Source organism: Armigeres subalbatus, chromosome 3 (genome assembly GCF_024139115.2).
Source record: "Armigeres subalbatus isolate Guangzhou_Male chromosome 3, GZ_Asu_2, whole genome shotgun sequence".
Lineage (NCBI taxonomy): Eukaryota > Metazoa > Arthropoda > Insecta > Diptera > Culicidae > Armigeres > Armigeres subalbatus.
Genome location: NC_085141.1, coordinates 85,172,745 through 85,188,774, shown reverse-complemented (window position 1 = coordinate 85,188,774; position 16,030 = coordinate 85,172,745). Strand labels below are relative to the sequence as shown.

General features: G+C 40.5%; 1 protein-coding gene across 1 annotated transcript in view; it reads right to left on the bottom strand.

Moving 5' to 3' along the window:
* Positions 1-16,030, bottom strand: part of LOC134226697 (dopamine D2-like receptor) — a 1,014,775-nt gene that overhangs the window by 132,596 nt on the left and 866,149 nt on the right. The window contains exon 6 of the mRNA XM_062707645.1: positions 12,658-12,910. Within this exon, the coding sequence (XP_062563629.1) occupies positions 12,658-12,910 (253 nt within the window). The remainder of the gene's footprint in view (positions 1-12,657; positions 12,911-16,030) is intronic.

The window sequence follows — 16,030 nt, the reverse complement described above, 5'->3', positions numbered from 1 at the left end:
GAACCCTATCAATACTCATTATCAAACTTCAAGATTTTTCATGAAGATACTTCAGGAAGCATATTCAGGATGATCAGTTGCTCTGACCACTCTGTAGTAGGTTCCAGGTGCCCCGGGGGAAGTGGCCAATTTGAAAAACGTTCAGAACCCTATCAATATGGGTATCAAACTTCAAGACTTTTCATGAAGATGTTTCAGGAAGCATATTCAGGATGATCAGTTGCTCTGACCACTCTGTAGTAGGTTCCAGGTGCCCCGGGGAAGTGGCCAATTTGAAAAACGTTCAGAACCCTATCAATATGGGTATCAAACTTCAAGATTTTTCATGGAGATGCTTCAGGAAGCATATTCAGGACGAGCAGTTGCTCTGACCACTCTGTAGTAGGTTCCAGGTGCCCCGAGGGAAGCGGCCAATTTGAAAAACGTTCAGAACCCTATCAATATGGGTATCAAACTTCAAGATTTTTCATGAAGATGCTTCAGGAAGCATATTTAGGATGATCAGTTGCCCTGACCACTCTGTAGTAGGTTCCAGGTGCCCCGGGGGAAGTGGCCAATTTGAAAAACGTTCAGAACCCTATCAATATGGGTATCAAACTTCAAAATTTTTCATGAAGATGCTTCAGGAAGCATATTCAGGACGATCAGTTGCCCTGACCACTCTGTAGTAGGTTCCAGGTGACCCGGGGGAAGTGGCCAATTTGAAAAACGTTCAGCACCCTATCAATATGGGTATCAAACTTCAAGATTTTTCATGGAGATGCTTCAGGAAGCATATTCAGGATGGTCAGTTGCTCTGACCACTCTGTAGTAGGTTCCAGGTGCCCCGGGGGAAGTGGCCAATATGAAAAACGTTCAGAACCCTATCAATATGGGTATCAAACTTCAAGATTTTTCATGGAGATGCTTCAGGAAGCATATTCAGGACGATCAGTTGCTCTGACCACTCTGTAGTAGGTTCCAGGTGCCCCGGAGGAAGTGACCAATTCGAAAAACGTTGAGAACCATATCAATATGGGTATCAATCTTCAAGATTTTTCGAAGTGATACTTCTTAATGCATTTTAGAACCAGCAGCTGTCATGACCACTCTGTAGTAGGCTCCAGGTGTCTTGCGGAAGTGACCAATTTGCATAATGTTCGAAACCATATTAAATACTCAATACTCATTATCAAAATTCAAGGTTTTTCATGGAGATGCTTTTAGACTCTCCTGTCGAATAGAGTTCGCCGCCGCACGAAGTTGACCATCTACAAAACGCTCATTAGACTGGTCGGCCTCTATGGCCACGAAAGTTGGATGTTGCTGGCGAAGGACCAACGCGCCCTTGGAGTTTCCGAATGGAAGGTGTTGCGGACTATTTATGGTGGGGTGCAGATGGAAGCCAATGGAGGTGGTGGTGGAGGCTATGAACCACGAGTTGTAACTGTTAGGAGAACTACCGCATGGTACAATTTTGGCGGTTACGGTGGGCATGTAGCCAGAATGTCAGACGACAACCCGATTGAGATGGTGCTCGATAATGATCCGACCGGTACAAGAAGAAGAGGCGCGATGCGGTCACGGTGGATCGACCAAGTGTAAGATGGCCTGCCATCAATGGCAGCAGGTCGCAAGCATGACTTAGCAATTGTGGTATATCTTGACATGGCCATGGTCCTATTATGGCACTTAAGGGCAAAGTGAAGCCTGCCGATTATCAAATTATTTTGGAAGACAAGGTATTTGTTGATATGATGACAAATCCTGAATATGACGTCTGTTTTTCATTTTTGCGAAAGATCCGCAGGTCGCGTTCCACTTGGTCGATCCACCGTGACCGCTGCATGCCTCTTCTTCTTGTACCGGTCGGATTATTATCGAAGCATCATCTCAATGGGGTTATCGTCTGACATTCTGGCTGCTTGCCCGGCCCATCGTAACCGCCAAAATGGTATCATCTGGGTTGTTCTCCTAACAGTTTCAACTCGTGGCTCATTGACCTCCACCACCACCTCCATTGTCTTCCATCTGCACCCCACCATAGACGGTCCGCAACACCTTCCATTCGGAAACTCCAAGGGCGCGTTGGTCCTTCGACAGCAACATCCAACTTTCGTGGCCATAGAGGCAGACCAGTCTAATGAGCGTTTTGGAGATGGTCAACTTCGTGCTGCGGCGAACTCTATTCGACAGGAGAGTCCAAAAGCATCTCCATGAAAAACCTTGAACTTTGATACTCATTTTGATATGGTTTCGAACATTTCGCAAATTGGCCACTTCCCCAGGACACCTGGAACCTACTACAGAGTGGTCATGACAGCTGCTGGTTCTAAAATGCATTTAAAGATATCACCTCGAAAAATCTTGAAGTTTGGCATTTGAAGCATCTTCATGAAAAATCTTGAAGTTTGATACCCATATTGATAGGGTTCTGAACGTTTTTCAAATTGGCCACTTCCCCTGGGTCACCTGGATCCTACTACAGAGTGGTCAGGGCAATTGATCGTCCTGAATATGCTACCTGAAGCATCTCCTTGAGAATAATTGAACTTTGATACTCATTTTGATATGGTTTCGAACATTTTGCAAATTGGCCACTTCCCCAGGACACCTGGAACCTACTCCAGAGTGGTCATGACAGCTGCTGGTTCTAAAATGCATTTAAAAGTATCACCTCGAAAAATCTTGAAGTTTGATACCCATATTGATTGGGTTCTGAACGTTTTTCAAATTGGCCACCTTTCCCGGGGCACCTGGAACCTACCACAGAGTGGTTAGAGCAACTGATCGTCCTGAATATGCTTCCTGAAGCATCTACATGAAAAATCTTGAAGTTTGATACCCATATTGATAGGGTTCTGAACGTTTTTCAAATTGGCCGCCTTCCCCGGGGCACCTGGAACCTACCACAGAGTGGTCAGGGCAACTGATCGTCCTGAATATGCTTCCTGAAGCATCTCCATGAAAAATCTTGAAGTTTGATACCCATATTGATAGGGTTCTGAACGTTTTTTTAATTGGCCACTCCCCCCGGGGCACCTGGAACCTATTACAGAGTGGTCAGAGCAACTGACCATCCTGAATATGCTTCCTGAAGCATCTTCATGAAAAATCTTGAAGTTTGATACCCATATTGATAGGGTTCTGAACGTTTTTCAAATTGGCCACTTCCCCCGGGGCACCTGGAACCTACTACAGAGTGGTCAGGGCAACTGATCGTCCTGAATATGCTTCCTGAAGCATCTCCATGAAGAATCTTGAAGTTTGATACCCATATTGAGAGGGTTCTGAACGTTTTTCAAATTGGCCACCCCCCCCGGGGCACCTGGAACCTATTACAGAGTGGTCAGAGCAACTGACCATCCTGAATATGCTTCCTGAAGCATCTTCATGAAAAATCTTGAAGTTTGATACCCATATTGATAGGGTTCTGAACGTTTTTCAAATTGGCCACTTCCCCCGGGGCACCTGGAACCTACTACAGCGTGGTCAGGGCAACTGATCGTCCTGAATATGCTTCCTGAAGCATCTCCATGAAAAATCTTGAAGTTTGATACCCATATTGATAGGGTTCTGAACGTTTTTCAAATTGGCCACTTCCCCCGGGGCACCTGGAACCTACTACAGAGTGGTCAGGGCAACTGATCGTCCTGAATATGCTTCCTGAAGCATCTCCATGAAAAATCTTGAAGTTTGATACCCATATTGATAGGGTTCTGAACGTTTTTCAAATTGGCCACTTCCCCCGGGGCACCTGGAACCTATTACAGAGTGGTCAGAGCAACTGACCATCCTGAATATGCTTCCTGAAGCATCTTCATGAAAAATCTTGAAGTTTGATACCCATATTGATAGGGTTTTGAACGTTTTTCAAACTGGCCACTTCCCCCGGGGCACCTGGAACCTACTACAGAGTGGTCAGGGCAACTGATCGTCCTGCATATGCTTCCTGAAGCATCTCCATGAAAAATCTTGAAGTTTGATACCAATATTGATAGGGTTCTGAACGTTTTTCGAATTGGCCACTTCCCCCGGGGCACCTGGAACCTACTACAGAGTGGTCAGGGCAACTGATCGTCCTGAATCTGCTTCCTGAAGCATCTCCATGAAAAATCTTGAAGTTTGATACCCATATTGATAGGGTTCTGAACGTTTTTCAAACTGGCCACTTCCCCCGGGGCACCTGGAACCTACTACAGAGTGGTCAGGGCAACTGATCGTCCTGAATCTGCTTCCTGAAGCATCTCCATGAAAAATCTTGAAGTTTGATACCCATATTGATAGGGTTCTGAACGTTTTTCAAACTGGCCACTTCCCCCGGGGCACCTGGAACCTACTACAGAGTGGTCAGGGCAACTGATCGTCCTGCATATGCTTCCTGAAGCATCTCCATGAAAAATCTTGAAGTTTGATACCAATATTGATATGGTACCGGATAATATATACGTGATTGGAAGGATACACATAATTGACCATAGTATCCGGAACCAGGTTTACTGAAATGGCCATAGGGTAAATCACTACTTGGGCCTATGGACCCCATTCCCGGCTCACTGCACAGAAAGCTAATGATTTATACCGTTTAGTAGCCGTAGGTTTATGATTGATCATTTTAAAAAAGTCTCCTACTTATCTCGCACAATACTCAATATTTTTCAACCATTTATTTCACTCCTAAGCGATCCAATTATAGAAAATAAAAATGTAGATTTCAAACTTTTGCTCTTCGTTGCAAAACCACTGAGCCGAAGTGATTCTTTCCACTTTTACAAAACGGTATCATCAAATAAACACCTACCTGAAAATCGTCACAGTGCTCGATACAACCGTTGCTTCAGGCTGTTTATCCCCACACAATAATGATAAACTCACGCACTTTAATCTTTTGTAATTGTTCGTATCACTAGATCTTATATAAACATATTGGAATACATTTAAAAATGTATCCTCAAACCGAACAAAAAATCACCTCGGCCCAAGAACTTCTAGCTGTACAGTGCTGCCAAAAGGCCATAAGTCTTATTTTAGTATGAAGATAATCCTTCATCGATAATAGGAAAACTGTCTAATACGTTGAAGCTATGAATTTATTCATAATGCTCTCGATCTCAAAAGGTGGAAAAGATATTGTTTTAAGTGTTTGGAAGAAATTTGGATGAGTAAATATATCTTCTCAACCAAATAAAATGATTATGAATAATACCATCTGGCATCTTGTTGTCGTGGAACGTGCATATTTTTGTTTACGTCGCATTTTCTACCGTCCCGAGAGAGAATGAGAGTAAGATGTTGAGAGATTGAGTAAAATATTGCGTATGCCGAGGAGATTTGGGGTATGCCAGATAAGCAATCGCCTATGACTAAAATGAGTGCTGCACCATGTTAATTTAAATCAAATAAAAGCTTTTTCAAGCGGTGTTTAGCAAGAATAAATATTTTTGAAGCAGAGGTGAACCCCATCGCAATATTACACGGCCCACAAAATTCAGAAAAGTTGCCCCTAGTCATAAATATCAATTAAATAATGCAGTCGTGCGCATGTTAGGCCGGGAATGGGGTGAGAAACCCTATCTCGGATGTTTTTCAAAGGGACCTTAGCGCAACAGCCCGCATTCAATTTTCAATAAGATCTAGTTTCTAGGAAAATAATGTTTATCGATGTAACTTCAAACCACACAAAAATACGAGCGGCAGAAAAAATGTGTTTTTGACATCACCTCCGAAAATCCGGAACATCTCCGGTGTCCGGTGGCCAGTATTCGTGACCGTGCATGTTCCTAAATCTTGACTAAATTTGCCGTCGAATGCTTCCGGTTTTGTCCAATTTCATCAATTTTTAAAAAAGTTATAAGGATTTGAATTTGGGCCAAATTTTGCCTATCTCAATCATTTTGCCTAACCCCTGTATCTTTCACCCATGTCTTGCAAAACCATGAGATTTGATACATCGCAATCTTGTCATCCGCTACCGATCTCTTTCCTGCAAACAGACAGTTCCGGAATGATTTCGTATTTCAGATACAGAACCACGAAAAAGTTCCCACTTTTCTGGGAGATCAGGGGTGGCATTGCGCATCTCGATTCGAACGTAATTTTATCGAGTCGAACATGTTTGGCATTACGGCTTTCGATTCGATCTCGAAAACGACTCATCGTTCGAGTATGCTCGAGGAGGTACAAGAATAACGAGATGTTTTGGAATTATGGATACTCGATAGCACACTGAAAAACGACTCAAGTCGAATGAAAAACACTCGTCACCTTTATAGCTTTCGAATGTTGTTCGAGAGTCATTTCTTGCTGAAAGTTTTTCATTATATTTGTTATTATTTCTCTACGGGAAGTTAACAAATGTTTCATAATTGTATCTTGATGGAAAGAATGTCATTAGTATACCTACTTTCATAGTTTCCAGACAATATGCAATCTCTAATTATCGAAATCCGCGTAAATACGACTTCAACTTAAATCGTTTTTTGCAGTTTAACGTATTTCTTGACGATTTCGATAAACCGCGTGAAAAATCTATGGGTTTCCCCATGCGTAAAAACGTGTATATTCCAAAATCTACGTAAAAATAGTTTAGTTAAATTAAAAACGCGCAAGAGATGACCCAAGTGCATTTAACTAAAACACATGGAAACATCAAAGTAATTTATTAGCGAATCCTTCTTTAGCTTTAAATTATTAAGCTCAAAATTGGATCATGCCACAGATATGAATTAAATTCCCGAAGTTGAAAAAAAACTTTTAATGTGAATCTTTAACTACCGAGGAGAATTACACGGTCTGATACTTCTACATTATTGCACTTGGATTCTTGAGAAATTCTAAGGGTTATCTTAAAGTCGAATAAACATAAAACTTATAATTTGTGTTGTAACTATATCTTAATTTATAAAACATATCGTATTGGCATAATGTTTTAATCAATTTCAACTGCTCAATAAATAATATTGAGCAGAATTTGCTTGTTTATAAATTAACTGCCAATTGATGCCCTGAACGATGCCTTTCCAACAGGCAACATGCTACACGCAGATGAAATTACGCTTTTTCTCTCTGTTTACTCACATTCGCCATGCGCTGAAGGTTGTCTCTCCAGCGGGCGGCATAATAAACACGGAGACAGCTATCTCTTATTCTCTCTGTTTACATTTCGTTTGACAGAACATACTCGATTGAGCTAGTACAGCACCATTCGAAATCTTGTACTGCGACTGAATGAAGTCGCACGAAACACATAATGCCGCAATTTTTCGAAACGAATTCAAAAACGTACGAATCGAGTGATTCGATTCGAGATGCGCAATGTCACCCCAGGTTTTCGAAGGAAATCCCGGAAGTGACCAATGTTCCCAGATGCTTTTCAAATATTGCGAAATGTTTATTCAATTTGTATCGCAAAATCAAGAAAGTTGATGTACCGGGAGCTGTGGTTCAAAACCAATCTGAAACTTTTAATGACCAACTTCGGAACTGGCCAGATGCTCTGCAAATGGCTTCTATTATACACTGAGCGAAACAAAAATAGCACCAGGATGTTTTTTTGTTAATATTTTTCTGAATTATGAACAGATGGTGGTAATTTCAGTAGAGAATTACATTGATATTGAGGCGGACCATTTATATTTAAGCTGAATAAATCATGAAAAAGATGTGAAATAAAAATAGCACTACTTCAGTTTTTTCATCAATCTTTTGTAATATTTTAGCAAAATCTTCTTAAAATTCATGATAAAGTTATTTGTGATGGCAGTAGAAGTCATTCTCTAAAATTACTTCAAGAATTTTTTTGTTTGATGGATGAAAACAATTTTTTTGACGTAGGACTTACGTCTTTCTTTACTATACTGGGTGTCATTTAGATTTTTGGAAATCGAGAGCGTTACGCTGGAAGGGAAGATTTTGAACGTTACTAGTGCCTTTATCTTTCGATGGATTTTTAAGATTTATATATCAATCGACTCGGACACTCTCCACCATTTTGCCTATTCCATTGAAACTTAAGATTATTAACAATAAGCTATTGAAAATTTCAATTCTTGTCAAAGCCAGTAAAAATTTCATATGTAACCATTCCATTCCTAACACGGACATCAGAATGCGGTATGTCACGGGCCTTCGGGTCTACCGGAAGTTTTTCTTTGTGTATAAAAGAAGCAGTGCCTGTCGTGTGCGAGTCATTTCAATTTGTGACAGCAGCGCGTACTGATGTACTTTTTGCTCGCGCATTTTTCGTTTCGTTCGCTGTGTTTACCTACACAGCGACAGCATGCAGTCATCAGCGGTAGAACTGCCGGTAGGTCGGCAAATATGCATGAAAGAAGTGGGCGCATTTTTTTGTCATTCTGTGCTTGATGATGGTCGGATGCAGTGGTGTCGGTTGCGATGGATGCAATCGCCCATCGCATCGCTCGGAGTTCACGGCTAGAGGCCGATGATGGCTGAGGCAGCGAGGGCAGCGGTGGTGGATGAAGAAGAATAAAATTAGAGAGATTTGGTCTGCTCATCCACGAAAAGTGATTGGTTTCATAATCCACATGATCCCGGGATGGGTACGAGTCATGTCATATGACTGACCATATGTTAAGTTGTGCTTGGTACTGAACGACACGTACATTAAAGCATGGTTACACTATAACAGTTCTGATTCCCAGCAAAAAAATCAACAACACTGAAGAAAATAAAAATTTGATCAAAATAATTACTTTCATTTACTAAATTAATGATTTCGTGTGTGTTACTTCTACGTGAAGTTAAACGATTTACAATGATATGGAAATGCTAATATCATCTTCCAAACTTGGACGTACATGTTCATGATAGCATGAGAGGCGAAAGTATATAATTGATAGTTCCGTTAGGATATGGCAGGCATGAAGAAAGTTTTATAGAAGTCGATTTGAAAGCGAGCGGAGGGCAATATTTGTGATGGCACATATCGCGACCTTCCTTCTGCCAGCTCCTTCATGGGAGCTTGGCAGAAGAATATGTATCCAAGTTTGAAGATAACATTTCATATCATTTCATTATTTGCAGAAGACATTAGCAATTAAATATGCACAATCAGCAGTAGTGTTAATATCCACTTTAGAATAGAAAATTTCGCTGTATTACATGTAAATGTTTTAAAAAAGTACGCAAAAAATAATTTCCAGAAGAATATTTAAATAAAATTTTATCTTATTTTTTTTCATTTTATGAGAAATTGTATTATTAAACTTGACGTAGACTCGGAGTTGGGAATCAAAGCAAAAAATAATTTTTCGTTGACGTTTTAGCAGTACCTCCTCTATGTTGTTAGGGTTACTGCTCCTTAACTTGTTTCTTATTGTTGTGATTTTTTTTTTCAGCAGTAAGCACGCATGTTAGCAAAAAGAAGCAACGAAATTGGTGCTGCATTTCTTTGTTTGGAAAACGGGACAGTTCCCCTAAAATAGCACATTTTGCCCAAGTCTCACAATTTTATAAAAAGAATTTTTAAACTTCATATGCTATCATCAATAAGAAATCTATAAATGCTCTACATTTGCTTGAGTAAATTTTAATTATGTATTTAATTATTAGTTTTATTTCCAGAAGTTTTGAATAAACAAATTGCTAATAATTCTACACAGCATGGAAGTTGTCGTTTCCAATATCAATACCTATAATCAATATCCATAGATCCAAAAGTTAAATGTAAATACTTTACGTTTATACAAGTCCTACGTCTACTCGCGGTTATGTTGAAAACATTACCCATTGCTTTTTTTATATTAATGTAGGGTAAAAGACCCAATAGTGGAAGGACTAAGTACGTTCCGACACTAATTTTTCGATAACTTCTAATCTCTATTTCATTTCCCTTACATTGAGAGTGCATCCGAAAGCTCATTATTTCAATTTTATCCAGAGCGTGTAATAATTGTACCAAAAACCTGTTTTGTTACCTGAAATCAATCCTCCAATTATTGGCGCAGTGTTCCAATAGTTGCGTTATTTTGATATTCGAGTTCCTATAGTTGCGAATCCCATCGGTTTTATATGTGATTCGCAACTATTGGAATACTACCGCAACTATTGGCGCAAGGGAGAAAAAAAAAAAGTATTTTAAAGATACTTTACCAGTTTAAATGGAATTCTAATGTTGTTTCTGTCTCTATCGTGTTATGACAGGTCTGCGTTTAATTTGTTGATTCCTTGCAAACCGTACTACCGCAACTATAGGAACACCCACGACTATAGGAACTTTTACCCTAGACGAATCGTTTACCTTTTGTATAAAAGTAACAAGCAATTACAACACAAAGGTTTTCTAATCTCTCGAAAATCTGATTATTTTTCCACAAAGATCTTCAAGCTGGAAAATAAGTTATAAGTAAGCTTGATTACGCTTATCCACAGCGTTTCGAAGTGATCCGATACTCACAACGATAAAATATTTAGGTGCTAGAAAATAAAAACCTTATAATCATCATTACTTCATCACCAAGAATTCGACTAATTTTAACAACCAGTTCTAGGTGCAAATCGCACACATTGTATAGTTAACCACCAAGTCCATCAAGCATGAACTTTTCTATCAAAAGAACTACATTCACCCACTTATTTGCGCAGCCTACATCTCATACCTACATCTCATTCGAACTGAAGCTATTATGTTTTTGTCACCTTGAAAATAAAGCTTTTCGCGCCTGCTTCGCCACTTCAAGTTTTCGTTGCTAGGCAGAATTAAGTTCAATTATCTTGATGGCATATTCAATATTGCAATTCTGCACGACTTTGGTGTGATTTACTTTTTTAGTTCCATGAAATTTCTGCGCTCATACTTTGCCGTAAGCTAGCTTCTTCTTCCTCGTCCGTCTTTGGGATGGCCTCTATTGAAATTTTCTTCGTTCGACTACGGTAGTAAAACTCTCGTAAAACTCTCTTATCTTTAACAAGTTCTGGCCTCAGAAACGTTTCGTATGTACAACGTAGTGTCGATGAGTTGACCACAAAGTTGTATAGCAGTACAGGATCCGAGAATCCGCCATATAAATCACGTGGCACCGTGGGATCCTGGATTGGCTGCGTAGCTTGTTGGTAGCACCGTACGGAATTTATCGGGAGGTTGGATCGTTCGGTCACTGGCTGGTCAGCAGAAGTTCTGAAGGAGATTCGGACCAACACATTCAGGAGCTGTGCAAGCATCGGCGTAGGATCACTTGTACCAGCACAAATGCTGGACAGGTTGTTGTTCAAACGTGGAATGGGCTGTAATTTGTTGGCCTGAGGATTTTTTGTCCCGGGTATCCGGAGATTTTCGGGATTTCAATATCCCGGGAATCGAGAAGACCCGAATTTTCCTAAATCCTCTAATGGATACACTACGCCCAGGGTGCCGAAAACATCTTAGACCGGACCGAGAATCTAACTCGCCAACTGGCTAACTAGAGTTCCATTAGGATGGGTATGAACAGTTATAAACCACACAATTCGAAGCGCAATTCGAAAATATGACACTGCTCTATACGTAGAGATGAACAATTCAACTTATCTTCAATCACTGTTGAGTCCAGTAGATGAGCATATTACGGATTCCATCTTCCATTTTCACTGCAGGTCCCATGCTGCCTTAGTCGACCATACAAACAGGAGCAGAAATACTCGCATTGGTAGGTAGCTATTTTTCGTGAGTAATATCGTTACGATCGTCCAAACTTTTCATGCACCATGAAATTTAGTCTTGATTGAAATATCCAATTTGAATATTAAATTTCACCTAAAGTCCCACGTTGGTTAAATTTTTTGGTCCCATTTAGGTATATAATCAGTCCATTCGAAGTGTCTTTAGGCCTTGCTGTTATCTGCACATCTCTATATCTAGAATTTTTGCGAAGCCATTAATTTAGTTGAAAATTATAGGCCTTGAGATCGCAAATAGAGACGGAAAGAAGCAAGTGATGTCAGCAAGCTAATATTGCTCTGGAGCTATTTGAATTGCATTCTTCGCTTGCTGTACTATGATACCGATAACGATAAACTCTCTGGCACGGTGACGCCGCACCGGTAGTTTATGAATAATTGAAATTCAATTTCTGCATCAATCTAAAAGTATTGCTCTACACAGTTGTAACCGTTCGCTAGCTACGGGTTGGTTCACAAATCAAGTAACACTTTGGGCAATGTTAATGAAGTAACGATTTCGGCTCATACAAATATGTAATATCATAACGCATGAAATGGTTGATATGGGTAAAAACAATGCAGATTTCTGCGTAACGTAATATATCAGTAAACCCCAACAAGCGCAACATTTCCCGTGAGAGTTTCTCCGGAAAAGTTCCCATGCTGTGTCGCTGAGCTGCATCACCGGGATCAACAGCCATCGCTGGATGATGCACCAGCAAACTGGGAGTATTCGAGAATGGAATTTTGCATAAACGATATCCGGCGCACCCTTATCACTCGTTTCGGTAGTATAGCTGCCGTAAGTGAAATGCAATAACATGCTGAACCAGCTACCGATGCCGATAGCAATGAATTTCAATTAAAACGAGAGTATGGTAGCTGTGTAAGTATTGATGGCGTATTTTGTTAATTGATCAAATGTTTCAATGAAAATTTATATATTATTTTCGTTTATCAAACATAGTCAATTAATTAAGTTTGCATGACGTTTGGTCGTTCAGCGATTCAGTCACTCACCTTAAAAATATTCCAGTATAAAAACACCATTATGATACACGGTATATAAAAACTACTTAGCGACGAGTACACTATAAAATCACTATTGTAGAAAACGCACAGATCGGGCACCCGATCGGGCGTATTGTTTAGTCCTAACACGATCGGCGACCCGATCGCAGCCGAGATGGCCCACACCAGCAGGATCGTCAGGCACACCCGGCGGCTGTTTTTGTGCTTCGCGTACTTGATGGGTTGCGTCACGGCGATGTATCTGCAAATGGGAAAGGAGAAAAGAACAGAAAACTTTATTGCTTTGGGTTCTCAAAGTTTCTGTAGTGTAAATAAAGTAGTTAGGCTATCAAAGTACACTCATATATACTAAGGGTGACCACACGGTATCCTAAAGGAGGACATGTCCTCCTTTTTGATCAAAAATTCAATGTCCTTCTTTTGGTTCAAAATGTCCTCCTTTTTTAAATAAATTAGATTTTTGTTCATTATAGTGCTGTCCAATGCATTGGAATGCGCGAAGCATTGCAATGAGAGCTTAAAGTAGCTCGAAGTTTCTCCCTGTCTTGCTCATGCCCATTTGTTGACAAAAAAGAACGAGAAGGACGGGAACAACTTCGAGCTCCTTCGAGCTACTCATTGGACAGCACTTATGTTTGATTTTATTTCAAGTGAAACTGGCTGCAAGGGCGGTCCCGTAGTGTAGTTGGCTACACGTTCGCCTTACAAGCGAATGGTCATGGGTTTGATTCCCAGCCCCTCCGCCAAACCCTCGCGGATACGCAGCCTATGCGGTGGCGTATTGGGGAGAGCGCCCTTACCGTTACGACTGCCTGATGACGACTGACAAATTGTTCTTCTCGGAGGCATTCCTCCAACGTACCTGGATGAATGGCAACCGAGCAATGCCACGATAATTGGATTCACGACACGGACAAATGGACACAATGGACTCACGTTGAGATGGACAAGTAACGACGAACTACAATGAATAATGGAATAATCTAAAAATAGATTCTGTGTGGATTCTGGCTGCAGAATACCACAGTAGATCTCGGCACAGTAGCGATTAAGAAACATCGAATAAAGAGTTTTCAGTAGTGGTTAAAGTGGTTAAAGTGCAACAAAATATCCAGGATTCGGCATCGAAAGCGGCTGCATCGTGAATAAAAATTCCCGCAGCAGAGGAAGAAGTGCAGGGTCTCTCTCCGGAATGTCAACAGAAGCGTCGGACTTCGGACGTCGGATTCTCGGTGGAAGATAAGCAAAAGGATTCTCCAAAGGCTCCTGAAGTTTGTGCAATGATGAAGTGCCACTCACGATTCCAACCGATTCAATCAGCCCAGGTGTTTGAACCCCAGCAACAAACATTGAACAGCTCATCGACTAGGCTGAAATAACTTTGCTCAATCAGACCGGTGAAATGGACATGGAGCCTGCGGCATAGAACTCCCCGCAGTTTATTTTGGACGAAACATTGCTTCAGGTAGAAACTGTCGCGATGTCCATCGAAGACGAATTTGGGGAGCATGTAGAGTCGTAGAGCATAATTATAATGTAGAGCATAATTCCATATTTGACACTCTGTTTTATTGCAGCGACCGGATAGTGATAGAATCGTTCAAGTGTTACGTCTGAGTGAATTATATTTAGAGTGTTTTTTTTTTTATCAAAACCAAGCTTTGATCTCTGGATTTATCAGAAGAGTAAATCGTTAAACGAATGGAATTGTATGTACCAATACAAAGTGAATATTCACTGTTCGAATGAAGTACCAGTCTGTAACCCCCTATATAAACCCAAACTATCGAACACACGAGAGGAGTTCAAGTTCACCAATCAAACTATACGCGTGTGTTACTTCTTTACCTATATCCGACTATCCATAGTAGGACATAATACTGGCGACGAGGAATAACTGGAAGAGCGAAAACAGTGAGTGACTATATTGTTGGTGATAATTGTGCATACAGTATTGTTCGCTGCAACAGTAAGTTTCTATTGTACTGGCGACATCAAGACACTGTGGCTGCAATACTTGCAGAAAGCCATCACTTGATATTTGCGACAGATTACGGTAAAGTAATAAAAAAAATAAAAATTTTCGGGAAATTCTCGCTGTATTGCCGGAGCTAAAACGATCCCGAAGCTAAAGTGTGGACAAGGTGCGTTGTTGCTGCTGTTGTTGGTCAAGGTGCTGTTGGTGATTATTATGAAGAAGAATGTTTCCATGCAGTTGCGCTTATCTAGCGACGCAGGTAAAAGCATGTAATAAAAAAAGGCGGTAAGAGTGTAAAAATGGTAGAGTTTACAAAACAAATTAGATTCTAAAGTGAAAAGGAAGTTATTGAGAAAAGTGTGAGAAAACGGAAGCTAATGAAAAAGAGTGGTAGAAACAAAGGAAATAGCATCGGAGGAAGTACCAAAAAAGGAGGAGATATTGGAAAATTGGCGGCAAATACAGAAAGCGCGAAACAGACCAGACCATACAGATTGGCGCGTAAGTTACACGGCCATTGCAATCCGAAGGACGATTAGGACAACAATTGAATACTTGTCTAAGATCATTATCGGCTCTCACCCAGTTTCGGCTCACAGGGTAGGGTAGCGGTGAAAAGGGTAGGGTGGTGAGGGTAGCGGTGAAAACAAAAAGGCGTAAAGTGTCGTGTCAGTCGTTTCCAAGGCAAGGTACAAAGAGACGTTATGAAGAGCTGAATTATTCGCCGCCGGTTTCGTCAGACGACATTCCGCCACCATCCAGGAGCGAAGTACACCCAGTGGCTCTACGATCGTCGTCGATGGAAAATGTAGATATTCATAGTCGACAGGATGGTCTTATGGTAAGAAGATCAGTTCGAACAAAAAGAAAACAAAAGGACGTATTTTTAATTGCATGAGTTAAGCGAGAAGTGCATAATTGCATGATCGATTGTAATAAATGAATTCAATATTTTGATATCGGAATGATTTGAAATCAAACGTATTGCTTAGGTTTTAGCGTAAGAGGAAAGGTATTGTTACGTCTGAGTGAATTATATTTAGAGTGTTTTTTTATCAAAACCAAGCTTTGATCTCTGGATTTATCAGAAGAGTAAATCGTTAAACGAATGGAATTGTATGTACCAAGTTAATATTCACTGTTCGAATGAAGTACCAGTCTGTAACGCCCTATATAAACCCTAGCTATCGAATACACGAGAGGAGTTCAAGTTCACCAATCAAACTATACGCGTGTGTTACTTCTTTACCTATATCCGACTATCCATAGTAAGACATAATACAAGCAATATCCACAAAGGACGCATAAGAAAGTGATCGAGTTGCTAAAATCAGTAAAGTGTAAGCGTTGTTGGTCCAAACATGAGCTGCGTTGAAAAGTGAG